This window comes from Talpa occidentalis, unplaced genomic scaffold (assembly GCF_014898055.3).
Source record: "Talpa occidentalis isolate TD23 unplaced genomic scaffold, MPIMG_talOcc4v2.1 talOcc4.14, whole genome shotgun sequence".
Lineage (NCBI taxonomy): Eukaryota > Metazoa > Chordata > Mammalia > Eulipotyphla > Talpidae > Talpa > Talpa occidentalis.
Genome location: NW_023601433.1, coordinates 84,128,700 through 84,149,762, shown reverse-complemented (window position 1 = coordinate 84,149,762; position 21,063 = coordinate 84,128,700). Strand labels below are relative to the sequence as shown.

Sequence of the window (21,063 nt, the reverse complement as noted above, 5' to 3'; positions counted from 1 at the left end):
AATAGAGTGCTGAGTCTCCCCCTCGCCGTGTCCCGGCCCTGGCCGCTGGCCTGCCACCCCTTTCCTGGCCTGGCCTGTGTGCGTTGCCCCACACCACCCTCCTCGCTGCAAGGTCAAACCAAACACCCCACCCCCACCCCTCAGAGCCCAAGCACTTCCTGCCCTGCTCCCTGGGAGGCCGCGCCGCACACTCCTGCCTGCACGTGGCTGCCCAGGCGTGGGAACACAGCCCGGCCCTCGCCTGACAGAGTGGGCTGGGGGACTGGGGTGTCGGGGGTGGAGGAGAGTGATGCTGGGCCCCAAATGGCAAGCCCCCCTCAAAATGTCTCTCTAGGGGATTGTGTACCCTTTGATCCCGTGGAGTGGGTGGGGCAGGGGCGAGAGGTTCCATCTGACAAAGGAAGAAAACTGAGGCCCAGAGAACCCAGTGGCTTGCCCAGACGGATGGGGGTGCTGGAGCCAGGAGAGGGGAAGTGAGAGGGCCCCCCTGGGCAGTGCCCGTGAGGGGCTGTGGGTTCTGCCGAGGCCCGGGGGCACCAGTCTCCTGGAGCAGGTTGCAGTGTCCTCCGCCTTTGGGGTTCCACTGAGGGGACAGGGATGGGAGTTGGTTGGCCCCGGACTGGTTCCTCAGGCTGTGTGGGCCTGGGGCTCAGATCCAGGTGCATGGGCACTGAAAGTCGGGGAGGGGAACTTGCCCAGGGAGCACTCCCCTCCCCCCCCCCACCGTTCCACTTCCTCCCCCTGTGACTGGGCACCCTCACTTCTGCCCCCTCACCCACTTGGACTCACTCAAATGAGTGAGGCTTGAGGTCTCCCAAGGGGCTGCTGGGTAGCTGCCAGGTGTCCTGAGGGGACCTGAGGCTAGTGGGGGACTTGGAATACCTTGTGAGAGCATGTGACCTGCCTGGGGCTATTGGGGGGATGATTAGGGCCCCCCAAGGGGAAACTCAGCAGCCCTAAGGGGAGGGTCAGTGTGGCTTCCTGCTCCTCTGGGGTCCTGAGTCCCCTTGATGCCAGCACAGAAAGGACTCCCAGAGCCAGCAAACCAGCCCCTGGCACAAGCTGCCCAGGGCTGAGGCCTCCTCAGAGCAGAGAGGCCTTGAAGGTTGGTTCCACTTCAGGTGGCTCCACAGATCCGCCTGGTGGGGCCTGCCCAGCCTCTGACTCAGAAACTCCAGGACCCGGTGCCAGCTGCCCTCTCGGCTCCTGAGCACCTTGAATGAAGTCACTTCCCCTCTGTGGGGCCTCAGTCCCGCCATCTGCAAAAGAAGTGACAAATAAATTTCATCTCATGGGCCATCTCTGCTTGGATGATAGGAACTTCGTGCAGCACTGTGTTGAGGAGGATTCTGAAGTTGCATCTTGGCTTAGTCGAGGGAGCACTGGGATTGATTGAACATGCCTGCCCTGGGCGCTGGGCCGTAGGACAACATGCGTGCCAGGTATTTGCCATCCCGCTCCATCCTCAGGTCCTGGAGCTCATTTGGCGTCAGAAACGCCGTTCTGAGGACACCAGGCCCCCTCTGAGGAGACACAGGGCGGGTAAACCAGCTTCTTATTTGGTTCAGCTTCATCCAGACTGAGAACCCATGTGCACCGTCTCACTCTCAAACCTAAGGTCAGGAGGCTGGGTCAGACTTATTTCCAGAAGTTCACAATCTGGTGGAAAAGATAGGAGTGCAACCACGCAACTAGAAAGCAAAACAGAAAATGCCTGTGTTCTCATAAAAAAAAAAACCAAAGATAAACAGTCCCTTGGAAGTGAAAAGGACTGGATATGAATTCACTTGAGATAAATCAGAAAAGACTGGATGGAGAAGTGACCTTTGAATCTCGCTTCAAAGGGCGGAATAGACAGTATGGGCTGGCAGGGGGAAGAGTGTGGCAAAGGTACCCAGGACAGGAAAGGGCAGGGAACAGTGTGAGGAACAACAAATAGGAAAATCAACAAAAACAACAAATAGGAAAATCTCTCCTATGTTACCTCCACCTGCCTTCCAGCAGGTGAACACGGCCTTCCAGCCAGAGCGGGTACAGGGTGTCTTGGTTTGCCCCTCTTTGTCAGGAAGGAGAGCTCAAGACTCCATCCCTCTTCCTCAGACTAAAGCTGGGGAGTTTTTTCTGTCAGAGCCTCCTGCCTCAGCCTCCAAACCACAGTGGGGGAACACGGTTTAGCGTGGAATGAAATGGCCAAGAGCACAAACTCTGGAATCCAACTATCTGGGCATATATCCTGGCTCCATTATTCCTTGGCAAGTGACTTCACCTCTCTGTGCCTCAGTTTCCCTCCCCAAAGATGGGCCATTAGGGACTTGCTGGGGGTCCCCTGGCATACCGCGAGCAGCAGGAGTGACTGACCACCGAGAGAGCATGTCTCGGCTCTCTGTGGTACATGTCACAGGACAGCTTCCAGGAAACGTGGGGACCCCAAAACCCTGCTGTGCAACTGCTGCCTCCAGTTGGATGGAGAACATTTCTGGGGCATCTCTTTGAGAACATTTGCTGGGGCCATTCCCACAGGATGCCCAGTTAGTATGCTCACTTGGGAATGGATACCTGCACCGTGGGAGGCCAGGGGCCCTGTCTTCCTGCCTGCATTCCCACACCCGTGTCTGTTTGGCGTCTACTGTGTGTATACTCGTGTTGATGTTGGTGGTCAAGGAAGGTCTCTATGGAGAGGTGACATTGCAGTAGGGATCTAAATGGGCCATTCTGCATTTGCGGGGGAAAGACTTTGGGGCAGAGGGCACAGCAGGTGCAAAGGTCTAGAAAGGAGGCCATACTCAGCATGTAAGAGCAACAGCAGATGTGTCCGGTTTAGAGAGATGGAGGGGGAAGGAGATGAGGTCACAGGGGCAGGAAGGACCAGATTGCACAGGACCTAGTCATGCCAAAGACTTAATGCTATTAGGTCATAATGTGTGCTTTGACCAAAAAAAAATAATAGGGGCAAAGGCAGAGCCTTCGCTAGAGCAAAGGTAGGGAAGGTCTCTCTGATAAGGTAAATAACCTTTGAGCAGAGGCCTGTGCTAAGTGAGGGTGTAGAACATAAGGATATTTGGGAAAGGCATTAGCAGGTGCAAAGGCCCTGGGGTAGGAATGTGCCTGGCATGTTTGAGGAACATCAGGGGCAGAATGGTGGGGGGTGAGCACAGGGGAAAGGAAGTTCAAGGGCTGGAGCCGCTATCCCACAGGGTAAGGAGGTGGGGTTCTATTCTGAGTGAGGTGGAAGTCATGGGTCTGAGGGCAGAGGGGAAGGTGGTCTGAGGTGGGGGTGCGAAAGGCAGCAGAAAGAACAGCATTGCAGTGGGCCCATCCTTGCACTGAGGTTGCAAGGCCTGGCTTCTGGTCCGAGAGGGCTTCAAGGATTCCTTAGACATGCTGCCAGGCTGGGCCCTGAGAAGGCTGAGCAGAGGGTAAAGGCCGGCCCCCCTTCCGGGAGGTCTGCGGGCAGCAGCCGCTTGTCCAGGGCAGGAGGATGTTCTCACTGATTCGGAGGAAACAGCATGAGCCACATCAAAAGGGGGCCTGGGTGGCTCCCACGCTCAGGCATCGTGAGAACCCTGCTACCCCAGGTTCTCGCAGGGGGCCTGCAGGTTGAAAGAAGCTGTCCCCCAGCTCCCGGATAAATAGAAAACAAGCCCAGTCACACCCCCTGCAAACCCCCCCCCCCCAGGTGTGAGTCTGACTTTTGTAATACAAGACTCTGTGGCTTCTAAAGGGTGCCAGAAATTAAAAAGAACAGAGATCTAAAATCTTCCTTTTCTGAGGTTCCCCCAGAGTCATGAGCTGGAGCAGACTTTGGACACCATATATACCCGGGGTAGCATCTGTCCTTACTGATAGGTAGAGGGAATCTGGAGAGAGCTATGCTGAGGATCCTGCTCGGCTTGAGGGTGCTGTGATGGATTAGTGATGTCTGAACAGGTAGGCGACAAAAAGTGGTGGTATGCACACTGAATATTCTTCTTTCCACCCATTTTACAAGGAGCCCTGGAGAGAAGGAGGAACATTTTCTTCTTGTGAGAGAGAAGGGAAGGAAAGGGATAGGGGAGACCTAAGTATGTGAAGACCTTCCCAGTGTGTCTGCACCAGAGGTGGTGGGAGGAGGAGAAGCTTGAGCTACAGACCTCTAGCTTTCCAATAAAATTGTGGGGAAGGTGATATTTGTGTGGTGATGCCACCCAGAAAGTTCCTGGAGGCTTATGACTGACCCCAAGAAGGCTCAGCCCCCATCTCTTGGGTCCCAGCAGACTGCTAGGAGAAACTCAAGACATCTGCACCCATACCCCTGCACCAACTGTGGGTTTTGATCCTTGAATTCCTTCAACCTTCACAAGACTTTATCCCTGTTAGAGATGGGGAAACCGAGGCACAACACCCTTCCCCCCACACCTCACCTGATTGGTCTGGGGGACCCCATGGTACCTCCCTCTTGTGGCATTTCCCTAGGAGCAGTGTTCAGTGACTCCAAGTCACCAAGAGTTTAAGGAACCCCAGTATCTGCTCCAGACACCTTGTCCCCAGGGCCTCAAAGTGGTTTGGGGCGGTGTCCTGGGTGGCCTGGTGTGAGTCAGCATGTCTGCCTGTGTCCCTGCCTGAGGGTGGCTGGGTGCCTGTGAGGGCCGGGGTGCATTTCCGAGTTTGCATGCTGCCCCGCCACGGCACTATGTCTGGGAGGGGCAGCTGTGGCCAGGCCATCACTCTGCATGAACTGGTGCCTCTTGACCACATGAGTGTCCTTACACAGCGTGTGCGTGCATGTGTGTGTGTTCCCTGGAGTGTGTGCACGTTTGTGTTTTGCACAAACGCAGCATGCTCCCCGAGCGTCATGTGTCTCCACCTGTATCAGTGTAAGGACTTCCTGGTGGTATTGTGGGTACATGTGCTGCTGCATGTTCCCAGGCGAGGGTGTCTGTGTGTCTGTGCAGTGAGTGTGTTGGGGGAGGGGTGTGCCTACTCGTGCATGCTCTCCGTGCCTGTTCGTGTGTATCTGTGTACTTGTGTGTGTGCATATCCACACGGCACATATTCTGGGAGTGGGGTAGTTCTGCACCCAGAGCAGCAGCACCCAAGCCTGTCAAGTGTACCATTTGCTTGACGGCACCTCTCAGCCAGCTCCCTGGGCCAGGTGTGACCGCCAGATCAGGTGACCAGCTGCCCTGGCCCATCTCCGAACTTAGCAGCCAGCACGGAGGCTGTTGCAGCTCCTCTCCTGCGGTCATTGTCCCAGCCCTTCCTGCACCCCCTCCTGGTACGCCCCAGGTGCCTCAGTTTCCCCAGGCACCAGCATAAGCACGCCCTGAAGTCACACAAGCTCGGGCGGGGTAGGGGGGGTTGCAGGGAGCCAGACAGACCACAGCCTCTCCAGCGCTCCCACCAGCCCCGGGCGAGGGGCGCCATCCCCGTTTTGCAGACGAGGAACGGATGGGGACAGGCTGGCAGGCTCACCGGAGCTTCGCATGCAGCAGTTACCTGGTTCCCTCTCCACGAGGGAGAGACGTCCACCCCGACCCCATGAGCTGGGGGGGAGAATACTCAGCCAGGACGATGGATAGTGCTGACAGTGGATAGGGTCTTTACTGAGTACCAGGACCTGCACTGCCCCCTGGACGTGCAGAAGCTCACTGACTCCTCACAGCACACAAGGGAGGTGCCGCGTGACCCCCATTTTACAGATGGGGAGCAGGCTGTGATGATGAGCCCACTGCTGATGCTTGAGCTGGGATGAGAAAGCAGCTCCACTGAGCCCAAAGGCCAGAGCTCTTTGGGGGCTGAAGCGGGGGAAGGGAAACCAGGGCAGATTTTCCTGGGTCTCTGGCTTTGGAAAGCCGGGATGTAACACCACGAGCCCGATTCCTCCTGCCGAGCTGGTCAGAGGCTGTACGTGCTGGTTTATGTCCTGAACTTCCAAGCGGGAGTGTTTATAACATTTGATTCCTGGCTGCTTCTTCCCCGGGGTCCCTTCTGGGGGTGCGTCCTCTTCACCCGGGTGCAGGGCGTAAACTCTGAGAATGGCTGAGCGGCTAAGGTTTGGGTTCAGGCACAGTGGCCCCTGAAAGGGAGCAGCTGGGTGGGTGTGCTCACTAGGGGGTGGGGAGGGTCACGACTCAGTCTAGGGGTCCATTCGTCTTAACCAGGATGGGGTCCGGTCATACCCCTCAATCGAAGGATGTCACAGGAGGACAGCTCCCTGTGATGACGGAGACGAGGGGTCATTCTAGATGACAGAGATGGACACAAGGTCCGAGTATGCCCAGGAACCAGAGCCAGAAGGCCAACCAGCGTCCCCCAATCTTCTGGTTGGGGGGCTGGCGTCCAGCTGCAGCCTCTTCTCTTCTCCCCTCAGGGTCCCCGCACTTCCGGTGAAGAACTTGAGTGGGACGGGGCCGGTGCATCCCGCCCTGGCAGGTGAGGTCCAGTTCGGGACAGGGAGAAGGGCGGCTGCCGCAGGCCGGCTACTGGGCTTCAGCCGCGGTGGGGCTGAGTGGGAGGACCAGGAGCACCTGAGGGTCCCTGGATTCCAGGCTCCAGGTGCCAGGTGGGCACCCCGACCCCTGACTGCCGCCTCGCCCACAGGGATGACCGGGATCCTGCTGTGCGCGGCGGGTCTACCCGTGTGCCTCACGCGGGCCCCCAAGCCCATCCTGCACCCGCCGCCCGTCAGCAAGAGTGACGTCAAACCCGTGCCAGGCGTGCCTGGGGTGTGCCGCAAGACCAAGAAGAAGCACCTCAAGAAGAGTAGGCCCTCAGCACCCCGCCCCGCCCCTAACCCCCTGACCTCTGACCCCAGCGCCTCAGACCCCTCAGCTCATTTCTTCTTTAGGACTTAGGACCCCACCTTCTCCTGCTCTCAGCTCCCCAGCACCCTTGACCCCACGGCCCCCAACCCTCTGACCCCTGACCCCCTCCTACATCGCATCCCCAGGGGTATCCTCTGAGTGCCCTCAAGCCCGCCCCGCGTTGTCCTTGCAGGTAAGAACCCCGAGGATGTGGTTCGAAGGTACATGCAGAAGGTGAAGAACCCCCCGGATGAGGTGAGCGGGAGGGCGGGTGCAGACGGCCCCTCCGCGCCCGCGCCCCTCCCAGCCTGCTCCGGCTCTTCTCCCCTTTGTGACTTGGCCTTTCCGCGTCCTTTTTGATGCTCAGAAAGGCTGCCTTGAGTGGAGCCGGGCGCATCCATCTTTTGATGATGGGCGGCGTTTGGACCTTATTTCACCCATGCTTTGCACCCGCTGGGTTTAAGTTTGGCTTTTGATGGTGAAGCCTTTAATCCCTCTGGAGCGGGTGTGAGGGAGCAGCTCTTCCCTGCCTTGCACCTGGATTCCGAATATGGGGTGGTCTGCTCCCCTAGGGGGCCTGGCGACCCCTCGTCCCAGGCCCTCAGTCTCCCCTGTGTGCCCCCAGGACTGCACCATCTGCATGGAGCGGCTGGTCACCGCCTCGGGCTACGAGGGTGTGCTTCGGCACAAGGGCGTGCGGCCTGAGCTCGTGGGGCGCCTGGGCCGCTGCGGCCACATGTACCACCTGCTGTGCCTCGTGGCCATGTACTCCAATGGCAACAAGGTGGGTCAGGTGGGGGGGAGCAGGCAGGGGCACTGGGCAGGGCGGGGACCCCTGGGGACCTCACTGTGGGCCACCCCTGCCCCAGGACGGCAGCCTGCAATGCCCCACGTGCAAGGCCATCTACGGGGAGAAGACGGGCACTCAGCCCCCCGGGAAGATGGAGTTCCACCTCATCCCCCACTCGCTGCCCGGCTTCGCCGACACCCAGACCATCCGCATCGTCTACGACATCCCCACAGGCATCCAGGTGGGCCTCCGACCCCAGAACGCCTCTGAAACCTCCAGAGCCTCCCCCCACCCGTTTGTGACTCACGCTCCTGCTGCCCCTCCTCCTAGGGCCCAGAGCACCCCAATCCAGGCAAGAAGTTCACCGCAAGAGGCTTCCCACGCCACTGCTATCTACCCAACAACGAGAAGGGCCGGAAGGTGGGTGCCCGACCCTGTGGGCACTTGGGGTGCGGGAGCCCCAGCCACTGTAGCCTAGCCTTGTGGTCCCCCGGGCCCCCAATCCCCGCTCTCCCCTCCCTCCCAACACCCGCATGGACTATAACCCCCTAACCCTGCCCGCGGGGCTGAGGTCAAGATCTTGATCCCATTGTATAAAGAAGCAAAGCCTCAGAGAGGGCAGGTAACTTGTGCCGGGTCACACACGAGTGTGTGGGGCATGGACTGAATCCAAGCAGCCCGGCCGCTCACCACCACGCTGGATTTTGTTTGGCTTTTTGTTTTTTCAAGAAAAGTCAGACATCCAGATTCTCATGTGAAATTTCAAATTTTTGAATATTGCCAAGGAAGTTGCAAAGTGGCCATTCAGAGCGGGTTGCCTTCCAAAGGCAACACTATCCAGGGCCACGAGTTTGAGAACCCTTTTTACACCCCAAAAGAAACAGGCAGCTAACTTGGAAAGGTCTGGGGGAACCCCCAGGGCGTCAGTATAGGGAAGAAAATGACAGAGCCTCAGGAAAGCCTGCCCCACTTAGCAGGTACCTCAGACCCACTTGGCCGGAAGTGAGTGGAGGGTTCAGGTGTGGGCGGGGCGGAGGGCTCAGGTGTGGGCGGGGCTGCCAGTGACCCCGCCCCCCCACAGGTGCTGAGGCTGCTCATCACGGCCTGGGAGCGGAGACTCATCTTCACCATAGGCACGTCCAACACCACGGGCGAGTCGGACACCGTGGTGTGGAACGAGATCCACCACAAGACCGAGTTTGGCTCCAACCTCACGGGCCACGGCTACCCGGACGCTAGCTACCTGGACAACGTGCTGGCGGAGCTCACAGCCCAGGGCGTGTCCGAGGCCTCCGCCAAGGCCTGAGAGGCCCCAGGCCGCCCGCCTTCCCTCCTGCTTTGCCCCTGGTCCGGCACACGCGTCCCTCTGCCAGGCGTGCCCTGGTGGCCCAGGTTCAGGCCTGAGGAGGATCCTGCAGAAAGAGCCAGAAGCAATCCGGGATTCGGCTGGTGGCAGCTGGGCGGCGGCGGGACAGCAGGAGAGCAGCACGGCCGGCTCCGACCATCGCTCCCTGACAGGGCCGCAGAGGGCACCGGAAACCACAGCAACCTCCCTACAAAAGACAGAGCCCCACCCCTCACACAAACACACGTGTCCTGTTGAACACATGCACGCACACCCACGTGCCTCTACTTACCCCCAACTGGGGGGAAGAGACAGAAGGACCCTGCGAGCTCTGTGTGGATCCCCATCTGTGTCTCTCTCCCCTCTGCACAGGCTTGTCTGCAGCAGGAGGATTCGGGTCAAGCACTTAGGAGCCTGCCGGGGCTGCGGGGGTGAAGGGGGCACTTGGGAAGCTCAGTCTGCTCCCATCTCTGCCACCCTTCTCTGCACCCACTGCTGGGTCGCTGTGGGGTGGATTATTCATTTGGCAGTTTTGCAAAGGGGTGGGCCAGAAAGAGGAGGTCCCCCTCATGTCTATCTTATTTTGTGCTTGTATCTTCATCTTTCTGGGACCCTGACCTCCTTCTTCCCCCTCCCATCCCCAGCCTTAAGTCTGCCCCAGCTAAAGGCACTGTTCTCCTTTCTGCCCACTCCATCCTCTCTACCGAACTGCTCTGTGTCCAGGTCCGGAGATGAGCTCCTGGCTCCGGGGCCACGGAGGAGGCCTAGCTCCGGCCAGCAGGTGTAAAAAGCAGACTGGACAGCAAAGAGTCCACTTCCCTCTCCTTGCAGGGGGCAGTGGGGTGGCTGCGAGCTTGGCCAACCAGGGGCCTGTTGCCCAGGCAACTCACCAGCTCCGCCTCTGTTGATTGGCTGCAGTGGTAGAAGTCAGCCAAGATTTAAAGGGATGCCAGCGATTGCTCTTTTTGAAAACCTACCAGTCCCACTGTGGGTGGAGAAATAAACGGTCTTTCTCCTCCTCACTCGGTTTTTCCTGCCGGTGGGGGGCGGGGGCTGCTGGTGGCTCAGTGCTGGGAGGGGAGCCTTCATTTTGCCTGGAATGAATGGACATTTTGCAACAAAATGACACCTCGGGACCCCTGCACCCCTCAGCCTTGGACCGCTATACGAGGAGGGTCCTCATCATTCTCTTATCCCAAGACAGACCCATCCTGGTCCCCAAGAGGGAAGAGGTAGGACCTTTCCAGCATGGCCACAGGGCAATGCCCATAGCCACTCCCTGGTACAGTGAATAGGAAAGAGGAATTCAGGCTGGGAGTTGAGCCTGCAGGAAAATATGGAGGAACTGGGAGGCACCGTGACCACTTTCTGGAAACTTCGGAGCCCCAGCCTGACCTCAGTGGGGAGGACCAGGGTCTGTCTAGGGAGAGATGGAGCTGGAGACAGGTCCCAGGATCCGCCACAAGCCCTACATCACCCTCTGCATCTCCCCAGAATGCGCGGGCATGTGGCGGATGCTGCGGCTCCAGGCGACCCCTGCTGGCCATGCTCGGGGTAGCTCCGTGTCCTCCGTCCACCTTCTCCACAGCCAGGCCAACTTCAGCCTCCCTCCCACCCTCTCTAGTCACACAAAGCCGGAAATGAGTGCTTGGAGGCCCTTCTAGTTCTGCCAGTGGGTGTTCCCCAACTTTGTATCCTCTGTGATTCATTCTCAAAAATCTCACCTCAAACCCTGACATGAAATCGCCCCGCCTGGTGACCCTCATATTGCTCCACATCCGCTGAGGAACTTGTTGAAAACCCTAACCCCTGCCCCCAATTCCCTCAGACTCTGATTCAGTAGCTCTGGGTGGGCCCAGGAATCTTTGCTTCTAGCGGAAACCCCAGGGCAGGGGCTCTGGACCACAGTCTAAGAAACCCCACCCTGGCTCCCAGAGCGACCTGTGGAACCCAGCTTGAAAACCACACATCCATCTAGACGCACTCCTTCCTCATTTTATACAGGGGAAACCGAGATCCAAAGAAAGGGAAGGAGCCTTGCCCAAAGTCTCCAGGCTTCAAGGGCCTGAGTCGGGCACACAGGCCTCCCAGCCTCAATTCTTCCTAAAGGCATCTGATTCTGGGCGCTTGTGGCTGGGGCCCTGGGCCAAAGGGTTCAGAAGATTCAGTGAGGTTACAGGATTGGCAGACATGACAACAGGAAGGGCCGAGACTGTCTAGTGCCTATGGGCAACAAGGACACGTGGACATCAGAGATTCAGGTACAGCTGTATCCAGCAGCTCAGAGCCTGGCCAGCTCCTTGGTGTGGGTAGAGGTGTGAGGCAGAGGCCTCACCCTGAGCTCCATGAGGTGGGTTCCTTAACCCATCCTTTCCAGTCTGCCTCTGCCTAGATAGCGTGGCTTGTTCAGTGCAAGACTGGCTTCCTGCGGAAAGGTTTCCATGCCCCCAGTTCTGGGATTTCTCCAGACGCCTCCAAGCCATAGTATCAATGAGGTACAGGAAAGTCACGAGGAGACTTCTGGGCCAGGGTACACTGAAAAAGGCCCACAGCCTTTTAACTCCTTCCAGGTTGATGCTGGCATGTTCTCAGGGCCTGAGGGGGCCTGGGGCTGCCTTCCTCAGCTCCTGCTTCTGGAATTCCTCGTGGGCTCTATCCAAGTCCTCAAGCACCTCCAACAGGCGGGCAGCTGCCTCTCTCTGCCGGGCCAGGACTTCAGGACAGACCCCTGCGAGGGAGACAAAGAGGGTGGCAGGGTCAGCAAGGCCAGGCCAGGCTCCAGATCTGCCTTGTGCCCTAAGAACCCTAAAATGTACCCCGGGTCCCCCCGGACACACACACCCTCTGGCCTGCTGGTGGACTGGAGATGAGGTGGGAAGCCAGAGGGGCAGGGTTGGCACGTGGTGGGGAGGTGTCAGAGAGGGTCCGTCTGCACCCCTTACCTTCCACGGCACTGCTGCCCTGCCCTGGGTCTGCCTCCAGAGTGTCCAGGCTGGAATCCTCTAGGAATTTCATCCTGGAAGTTAAGAGGGGAAGAGGCAAAGGCGGCCCCTGATTCCTAATCAGGGGCCCCTGCTCCTTGCCCCAGAGATTTTGCTCCTTGCAGTTTCCTGCTAGCCACTCCTGTCATGGTCAAACGTTTATTAAGTGCAAGGCACTATTCTAAGCCACTTACATGCATTTTCATCACAAAAAAACAACAACTTATCTGAGGGAGATACTTACTAGCTCCATTATACAGATGATCATCAAGACACAGAGAGGTAAAGCAACTTGCCTAAGGTCACACAGCATAATAGCAACCATTATCTTCGGTGGAAAGCTAACGATGTGGCCAAGCATCTACGCAGTGCTTTACCTGTGTTAGTTCATTTCATCCTCAGGACAAGCCCATGAGGTAGCTACCATTGTTACCCCCTTTTCCAGACAAGAAAACTGAGGTACAGAGAAGGGAAGCAACTTGCCCAAGATCACACAGCCACTAAGTGGCCAAACCAGGATTTGAACCCAGGCAGGCGGTTTCAGAACGGAAACTAGTCTGTCACCGAATGATGGTGATCCTAAGGCCAGGGGAGGGGGGGGATATGTCCGAGGTCTATGCCCGTGTCTCTGGAGTATTAAAAGAGTTACCAGGTATTAAAAGAACCCAAAATCCAGGTCTGGAGTAGGGCTCACCCAAGAAAGCGTTCCAGTCCTCGCCTTGGCCCGGGCTGGGCAGCTCAGCTAATGTGCTTGGGTAAAATGCACGTGGACACAGGAGCGGAGAAGAAGCGGGTGGGAGGTGGGAACCCACCTGATCTGATCGCGTCCCAGGAGCAGCTGCCGATACACCATCTGGGTCTCAGCATCAGGATCCAGTGGGTCACTCCAGTCCCCCAGCGTGACGGCTGAGTGTGTGCGGCTGCAGCCGGCAGCTGAGGGGGACACAGCCTCATCAGTGATCCCCCACTCCCCTTCCAGAGCCCCCTGCAACCACCAAGCCCTGCCCCATGCCTCCACCGTCACCTGACACTTTCATCGCTCCCTTCCATCCAGCAGGAGCCCCACCTCTTTCTCCCCGCCTCCCACAGTCCTAGATCCGACCCTCAGCCCTCTCCGTCTCACCTCCACGACTGCTTAGTCCAGTTGCTCTGCCTGAAACCCTTCCTTACCCCATTCCTGTCTCCAGCTTCAATAAAGCTTAACTCCCACTTATCTCAGGTCACATTTAAGCAGCACCTCCTCCAGGGAGCCCTCCTTGCTCTCCTACCCTAGGATGGAGTCAGAAGCATTCTCTGGAGCTTCAAAGGCTTCATCTTGGCACTCACAGCTCTGTATTACAATCGTCTGGCTATTCATTTGTCTCCCGTGAGAGCGAGCCTGCTAGCTGGCTGTGGACCCACAGATGCTTTAAAAAGAATCCCTCACACTAAACAGCACGGGGTGTGAGCAGGGCTCTGAAGACTGTGCAGCTCAACCCCCTTCATCCTCACAGCCACCCTCTTGCACAGTGGCCGAGGCAGTGGCACGGAGAGGTTGGCTGACTTGCCGGAGTTGCTCAGCCAGCCCCAGCAGGGCTGGGACACCCGCTGATGGACAGGTGGGGCGGGCGGAGCCTGACCCGGCCCTGCCCGCTCACCTGAGCGCTCCGCCCGGAGGCAGCAGGTCCAGCGCGCGCCTCGGAAGGCTCCGGGGTGACAGGCGGCCAGTTTGTCCGGGTTGGGGGCGCTGGCCTTGCGCAGGGCCGACAGCCACTGGTTGAGCTCGTTCACATTCTGCAGGGCGTGGGGGACGGTCAGGGTGGGGTGGAAGCCAGGGGACGCCCTCCGCCGCCCATCCTGGCGGCCTCACCTTGCACTGGAGGTAGGTGGTGTGCTGCACCCCCGCGCCGTCGCGCGTCACCACCTGCATCACATGCGGCAGCTGGAAGGCGCCCTCGTCCACGCGCTCCACGGCGCGGATGTTTGCCACCGGGATGAGGCAGCGCGTCTGGGAGAGAGGACTGTAGCTGCAGGGTGGCCTGGGGGGGCTGAGGCCTGGGGGGCGAGGGCGGAGGTGGGGACCATTCAACCCTGATGCTCTGTGCGCAGGCCCCTCCGCTGTCCCGCCCCGTCACCCAGCGAGTGCAGATTCCCTGGCATCGGTTCTGTCTTGGCAGCCACACCCCTTGGCGCTTGGGATGTGGCTCCCAGTCCTTCCCATTTCTCAACTTATTTACACATCACGACAAGTTCCTGGGGCCGGGCCTATTAGTCCTCCCAGTGTGCAGATAAGGAAACAGGCACCAGAGGACGAGCCGCTCTCCTGAGGTCCTCCTGCCGGCGGGGCCAGGCGGCTGCACTCCAGAAAATGAGTCCACACACCGTCTCCAGGGCCAGCTGGTGGTGTTACTGCTTATGGAGGCGCACGCCCAGAAGCAGGCAGGCCCCCCAGGAGTGCCTCAGTTTGTACCTTGGATGGCAGGCTGGCCAGAGCGGGTGAGCAGCGCCCGGCCCAGTGTTCTACTCTATAAATGTGTGACCAATGAATGCCCGGTGGTGCGGGCCTGTGCCATGAGCCTGCGGGCAGAACTGAGTTTTGTTTGCCTGCACAGGACACACCCAGGAAGTGGGCATGGCTCATGCCCTGGGCACATCTTCATACGGGGAAGGAGGGAGACTCCTTGCCCGTCCTGAAGGACATCTGATGGTCAGAGTGTGGGGGTGTCATCCTGGCCCCATTCTGAGCCCACACTGGCCCACAGTGTGGCTGGAGAGCTTGGACATGCTAAGTCCTTGCCCTGTCCTGGGCCTGGGTTCCTCCCGCGGATACACAGACACAGCGCCACGAGGGGGCCCCCACTGGGAGCCCCCCTCGGTGGGCTGAGCCCCACCTGACACTCAGGACTCTTGGAGTAGGTGAGGGTCTCCCCACTGAGCCAGAAGTAGCACTTCTTGAAGGCAAAGCGGGTGGCCAGGGTGGTGGGCTCCTCCTTGCGCTTCAGCAGGTAACCTTCTCGAACAGCCACTGAGGGTGGGACCAGGACCCTGGCTGGGCCCCCAGGCTCTGGGAAGAGGGGAGAGGGTAAAGTGAAGGCCTGCCATCCAGGCTCTGCCAGCCCTGCGGCGTGCCCGGCCTCTGGATGAGCATGACTCTCTGCTGCCCTAGAGGCAGGTGGAAGAGGAGGCAGCTTTGGACTTGACTCCCCCTTGGGGAATGGTATTGTTGAGGCCCCGAGGGAGGGGCACAGTGGGCACAAAGTGGACCCTGATCCCTCCCTCCAAGGTGGGATGTGCAGGCAGGGCAGCCAGCCAGCAGGGGGCACCACACCTTGACGTCAGTGCAGAGATAGTCCTGAATCTTGTAGCCCTCGGGGAGCCTGACAGTGCCCCTCCCCAGCACCCCTCGCCCCAAGACATGCCAGGGCTCCACATTTCAACAGGTCGCTCCTATGTGACTTGGACCCAGTTATCTCTACCTGGAGTTCAGGTGTGGTGGACTCAACCCCAACTTTAAATGGTCCCGTGGGCTCCACTGCACTCCAAATAGAAGTTAAAACCCTTCTAGGGGTCTAGAAGCCCCACACAATCCAACCCTCTCGCCTCTCCTCTGCTCCCCTTCATTCACTCTTCTTCACGTCCCCCCTTGCTGTTATTCTCTGTCCCCTCCCCAGCATATAATGTTTCTCTTCCCCGGGAGCCTCATGACTTGCTCTCTGTCCTCCTGCAGATCTTTAATGTCACCCTAGTGAGGCCATTCCTAGCCACCCTATCTAAGAATTTAACCTGCCACCCCACCCCTTTTTCTCCTTTGCACTTATCAGTCCCTAACACACTTCATGATTTGCTAATCATCTTGTTCCCACTAGAATAAAACGTTCTTGAGCATTTCTATCTGGCTCATTGCTGTTCCCCCTACACCTGGAACAGCACCTGTCAGTATTACACAGTAAGCATGTAACAGGTGTTTGCAGATTGCATTCACACCTTGCTACACTTCCACCCATATCCCCATGTTGACTGGATGGGGCCTGCAGGGCAGGGCCTGAGTCTTCTATCTCTGGGACCTAGCCAGGAGGCGTGAGGACATGTGAGCTGATTGACTAGCTGGCCCACAGGTCCAAAGTCTCAGTGCCAAGAGTGGGGGAGAGGCAGTGGAAGGTCAGGTTCTGAGAGCATAAACCAGGTGTGGCAGGGCCGAAGGAACTCACCCTCCTCCCCATCCAAGTCCACCAGCTGGTCCAGGAAGTCTCTCACCCGTGAGATACTCTGCAGCAGGAAAGGGTGGAGGGGAGCCATCCACAGCTCCTTGCCCTGGCCTAGCTGCTGGCCCAGGTTTCCAATGGTCTGCACGGCCTGCAGCAAAGGAGTGGGGAGTGCCAGAACCAAGGTTACTGCAGAGTGGGGAGAACTGGAACAGAGCCCCAGAATCCTGGCTTCCAGGTCAGTGCTCAACGCAAGAAAACTCCAAAGAGCACCTGCTTTGGCACCTCCCTGGTGGCACAAGGGGTTAAGCACAGCACTGTGTAGCTATCCGCAGCCACTGCAGCACAAGCTCAATCCCCCAGCTGGCCAGGGAGCTACACACAGGGCACAGCAGACCTCTCCTGTCTCACCCGCTGTTCCCCTCAGCAGTGAATTTCAGTCAGTCTGCCTGTTCTGCTCCCCACTCTGTCTCTGGTGGATCCTCTCACCCCCTGCACCTCTGGCCTGTATCCCAGTTCTTGTATGCATAAATAAATACATCTTAAACAGAAAAAGCAAATAGCACCTGCTTTGGCCAATCTTCCCTGTGGCCAGATCTGCAGTCCCAGTGTCCTTATTCTGTTCCCTTCCAAGCTCAATTCCCTGACTCGGTACCACCCAATCCCATCATGCACACTGGAAACCCACTTTACAAAGGATGGTCTAATTCAAACTGAAGCGTGCATGACTACTAGACTGCTTTCCTGACAGGCTAAGGATGTATTGAGGACCAAGGTTTCTCTGGGCCTCTCATTTGGTCTCTGGCGGGTCTAACACTCCTGCTCTGTTCCTACCACACTGTTCCCTGGCTAAGGGCCCCAGGACGTGAGCCTCCACGGCTGGCACCTTGGCAAGCAGAAGCAGTGAGCGACTGGTCTGGGGGTCTGCGTGCTGCTCCCGGAGGTCAAACAGCTTCGGCGTGAGGATGGCAGGCGCGAAGAACCGCAGAAAGAGAAAGCCACTGATGGCCAGGTACTTCACATCCTGTGAGAAGAGCAGCAAGTGAGAGGGGTCCCCAAGGCTCTCGCCAGAGAACCCCAGGGCGTGGGACTGTAGATTGGTGGTGCCAGGGGGAAAAAGGAAAGGGATGGGCGTGGCCCCTTGTTCCATCTGGAAAGCAGAGTAACAGTATCAACCCTAAGTCCACAACCAGATTTTAGCCAAACATCCTCAGAGTCTGCCTGGTGCCAAGCACTTGTTAAGAGCAGAGGCCGGGCCTCCCCGGTGGCTCAAGGGTTGAGCGCTGGGCTGCGAAGCTGCCCACAGCCTCTGCAGTGCCGGTTTGATACCCGGCCGCTGGCGAGGGTCCCACATGGCACAACAGATCTTCTCTGCCACGCCCACTGCTCCCCTCAGCAGTGTATTTCGTCAGTCTGCCTGTTCTGTTCCCCGCTCTGGCTCTGGTGAATCCTCTCACCCTCCTGCGCTTCTGACTGTACCCAGTGCTTGTATAAATAAATAAATAAATATTTAAAAAAAAAAAAAAAGAGCAGAGGCCTTAGAGGGAGACACCATCACTATCCCCATTTTACAGATGAGGAGGCAGAAGATCAGAGATGTTACTCAGCTGATGAGTGGAGGAAGCAGGATCCAAAGCCAGATCTATGATTCCTGATAATAACAACAGGCCGGATGCTTCTCTAGACTTTACTTATTTCATACTCACCCTAGGAGGTATATTTTCATTTTACAGAGGAGACAACCAAAGCCCAGAGAGGGAAGATCACTTGCTCCAGGTCACACAGCCATTACTGGCAGGGCCAAGATTTGAACCCAAGCAGTATTTGAACTCTGCTCTTTGCCACACTCTCCTGCATTCACCACCAGCCACCGTGTATCATCCATGGACTGTCGGGAACTCAGCCTGAACTATCACATTTGATTCTCAAACAATCCCAGAGGATAGGAGTTGTTATTCCCATTTTCCAGATGAGGAAACTGAGGCCCAGGCCCTGCCCTCAACAAGTTGTAGAGCACGATCCTTGCCCGGCGGGGCCCGGGCCGTGCCCAGCTGTAGGTAAGGCTGCCTTGCTCAGTTCTAGCTGAGGGGCCTCAGGGAGAGGGGTGCCTCCATCCAGGATGTAGCCAACTCCCCCACCAAACCACTCCCCACCCACCTTTCACACTCCTCTGGCTCTATTTAGCCGAGAACGCGCCACAGAGTTTATTTAGGATTGTGTTCACACATGAGACACTACCCTCCTCGGGGATGTGCCATCTTCCTAGGGCACCTCAGCCTTGACAGCGAGCCCTGCCAGCAGCATGCGCCTGGAATGGCCCAGAGGGAGGATGTCCATCCCCAGCCCTCCGGAAACTGAACGGCTCCCAGACCTTTGCCCCCTCATCCACCAGGCTCTGGATGATTTTGGCTTTCAGTGTGAGCTCATCCACTTCCTCCTTTCTTGAGGAGGAGGAACAGGTGTCAGAGAAAGGGGCTCCCCTGGCTTCCCCTGACCCCGCCTGACTTCCTGGGCCGAGAAAGTCCCTTCTTCCTCCCTGTGGCCTCTGACACTGTGGGGGCTGAGAACTGGGGCTCACCCCCACGGACCAGGCTATCTGGGAGCTGGCCTCCTCCTCCCTGCCACAGCTGTGTCCCACTTAACACCTCCGCCTGAGCCCGGGGTGAGAGCCCGGCGAAGTGGAGCAGAAATCAAGCCACTTCCCAGTTTGGCACCCAAGTTCACTCCCAGGAGGGAACTGAGGGGCAAAAGGACAGACCCCTGCTGGCAGCCTGGAGGCCACAACCCTCAGTCAAGGCTCTTTACCTTCCCTGGGCCTCAGTTTCCCAAATGGAAACAGAAAGCAGGGAGAGATGTGGCATAAATCAAGAGTTCTTGACCTGGGCTCTAGGGACCGGGCCACTAAACCTCCAACATTGAACAGGTCTTAGATCTTTCTGCAAAGTGCACCTCAACTGTGTATTTCTAGCATATCAGCGCTGTAACATTTAGCTTCACTTGTCACTTGTAAGCAAGGGCAACAGCCACATCAGAAAGTGTGTTCAGTGTTCAACCAGGATGTCTCAAACTAGTAACCCACAGGCCAGACTAGCCACAAATGTGTAGGGATTGGCTCAAAGTGTTGCGTTGGGTATTTTGGTGGGTTGGCTTTTTTTGGTGAACGTGTACCAAATTTTAAATATGAGCGACTTCACATAAACTCTGAAATGTTGATTTGAAAGAAAAAGATCTGGCAATACAGGGGCCCTCATTCCTGCATGGTATACTTGATAGCCTGGAGCTGCCCCCTTTAGCTGAGTTGTGGGAGTTCCAATTTGCCACAGTCCCCACCACTCCCTACTGCCCCACACCTCACCTGCTTTGTTCATTTCTCCACCTGCCTAAACCCTGCAGCACCCAAGTTTTTAACTTTTGAACCAATACTGATGAAGCACCAGCACATGCGGGGATTTATTTTTAGATTTTATTTTGGATGTCTAGTAGTAAGCACCTACTGTGTACCCCTACCTCTTTAGCTGGAATTTAAGAAGCATTCACTTTGTGCCAGACTCTATCATTTGGTGATGATCAGCATAGACGCAGGAGCCAGTCTACCTGGATGGCTACCTATCCTAGCACCACTTCTTGGGATCTAAGTTTCCTCCTCTACAATGGAATAATGCCAATTCCTATCTTATGGGGTGGATATGAAGACTAGATGAGAAGATAAATACCTCAAACTTTTAAAGTCATCCATGAACAGGGCTGATGTGCTATTAGCTTCTGCTGCCATGATTACTGTTACTGTTTTTAAAAAGATGATGGTGGGGCCTCCCTGGTGGCGTAGGTGGTTGAGCGCAGCACTGTGAAGCTGTCTGCAGCCTCTGCAGTGCCAGTTCGATCCCGGCCGGCTGCAGAGCAACCCACATGGCGTGACAGACCTCTCCTGTCTCGCCCGCTGCTCCCCTCAGCAGAGTATTTCATCAGCCTGCCTGTTCCGTTCCCTGCTCTGTCTCTGGTGAATCCCCTCACCCTCCCGCACATCTGGCCTGTATCCCGGTTCTTGTATAAATAAAATAAATCTTAAAAAAAATAAAAAAATTAAAAGATGATGATGATGATGATGATGATGATGATGATGATGATGACGATTATCATGGCACGGCCACTGGGTCCCAAACCCTGCCAGGAATGCTCTCTGCCAGCACACAGAGCACTTTAGCATGGGCAGCGCTGTCCTGCCTCTGCCCTCTCTGTATGACCTTGGACAACCCACTGCCCCCCCAGTCTTGGTTTCCCCACGCGCCCAGTGGGAGGGCCTGGCCCACCTTGTGCTCTGCCTGGGGGAAGCGCTCTGCCACGCGCTGGTGCAGCTGCTTGAAGATGAGGCGCATGGCGGGCGGGCAGCGCTCCACGGAGTCCACGATGGCATCCACAATGGGCTTCAGGTAGCCCGTCAGCAGCTCCAGGCTGGTCTCCCTCACGTGCTCCTCTGAGGGCGCGCCCTTGAAGGAGATTCTCCTGGAGGAGCCAGCAGAGCGGCTGTCTCAGAGCACGACAGCTGCCTGCTCGGAACCGCCACTGTCCCCCACGGAGCTCGGGCTCAGGTCTGTCCCACCCCCTCAAGCTCTCCTGCTGCCATTTCCAGGCTTCTTGCTGCCGCTGAAACCCCCCGAGCTTGCTCTCATCTCAGAGATTTTACACATACTGTTCCCTCTGCCTGGGACACTACTGTCCCTGCTGTCCCTACACGACAGCACCAATGTCACCTCTTCAAAGAGGTTGTCCTTCCCCAGTGGCTCATCATCACAGACCCCGGTTCAGTGCATGTTCAGCACAGACATGCCAGACGCACGCCCCTGCCTCCGGACCGCGCACCTGCTGCTCCCGCCGCCTGGGCCACTCTTCCACCAGAGTTCCGCACAACTCCCTCTCACCACCTTCAAATTTTTGCATACATGTCCTCTTCTCAGGGAGGCTGTCCCTTTGGCCACCCCAAGGCATA

The 21,063-nt window shown here is 57.4% G+C and overlaps 2 protein-coding genes across 3 annotated transcripts in view; one reads left to right on the top strand and one right to left on the bottom strand.

Moving 5' to 3' along the window:
• DTX1 (deltex E3 ubiquitin ligase 1) overlaps positions 1–9,955 on the top strand; it is a 32,419-nt gene extending 22,464 nt beyond the window's left edge. Inside the window, exons 3-9 of the mRNA XM_037511128.2 lie at positions 6,350–6,411; positions 6,580–6,741; positions 6,976–7,037; positions 7,408–7,566; positions 7,652–7,813; positions 7,903–7,992; positions 8,654–9,955. Of these exons, the coding sequence (XP_037367025.1) occupies positions 6,350–6,411; positions 6,580–6,741; positions 6,976–7,037; positions 7,408–7,566; positions 7,652–7,813; positions 7,903–7,992; positions 8,654–8,878 (922 nt within the window). The 3' untranslated portion in view covers positions 8,879–9,955. The remainder of the gene's footprint in view (positions 1–6,349; positions 6,412–6,579; positions 6,742–6,975; positions 7,038–7,407; positions 7,567–7,651; positions 7,814–7,902; positions 7,993–8,653) is intronic.
• Positions 9,956–10,557: 602 nt separating this feature from the next.
• Positions 10,558–21,063, bottom strand: part of RASAL1 (RAS protein activator like 1) — a 28,285-nt gene continuing 17,779 nt past the window's right edge. For both annotated transcript variants that reach the window (XM_037511125.1, XM_037511126.2), the window contains 9 exons: positions 20,387–20,579; positions 16,966–17,103; positions 16,086–16,230; positions 14,769–14,941; positions 13,748–13,885; positions 13,536–13,671; positions 12,711–12,831; positions 11,860–11,933; positions 10,558–11,645 (listed from right to left, as the gene is read on the bottom strand). In XM_037511125.1, coding sequence (XP_037367022.1) covers positions 11,506–11,645; positions 11,860–11,933; positions 12,711–12,831; positions 13,536–13,671; positions 13,748–13,885; positions 14,769–14,941; positions 16,086–16,230; positions 16,966–17,103; positions 20,387–20,579 — 1,258 coding nt within the window. In that variant the 3' untranslated portion in view covers positions 10,558–11,505. The remainder of the gene's footprint in view (positions 11,646–11,859; positions 11,934–12,710; positions 12,832–13,535; positions 13,672–13,747; positions 13,886–14,768; positions 14,942–16,085; positions 16,231–16,965; positions 17,104–20,386; positions 20,580–21,063) is intronic.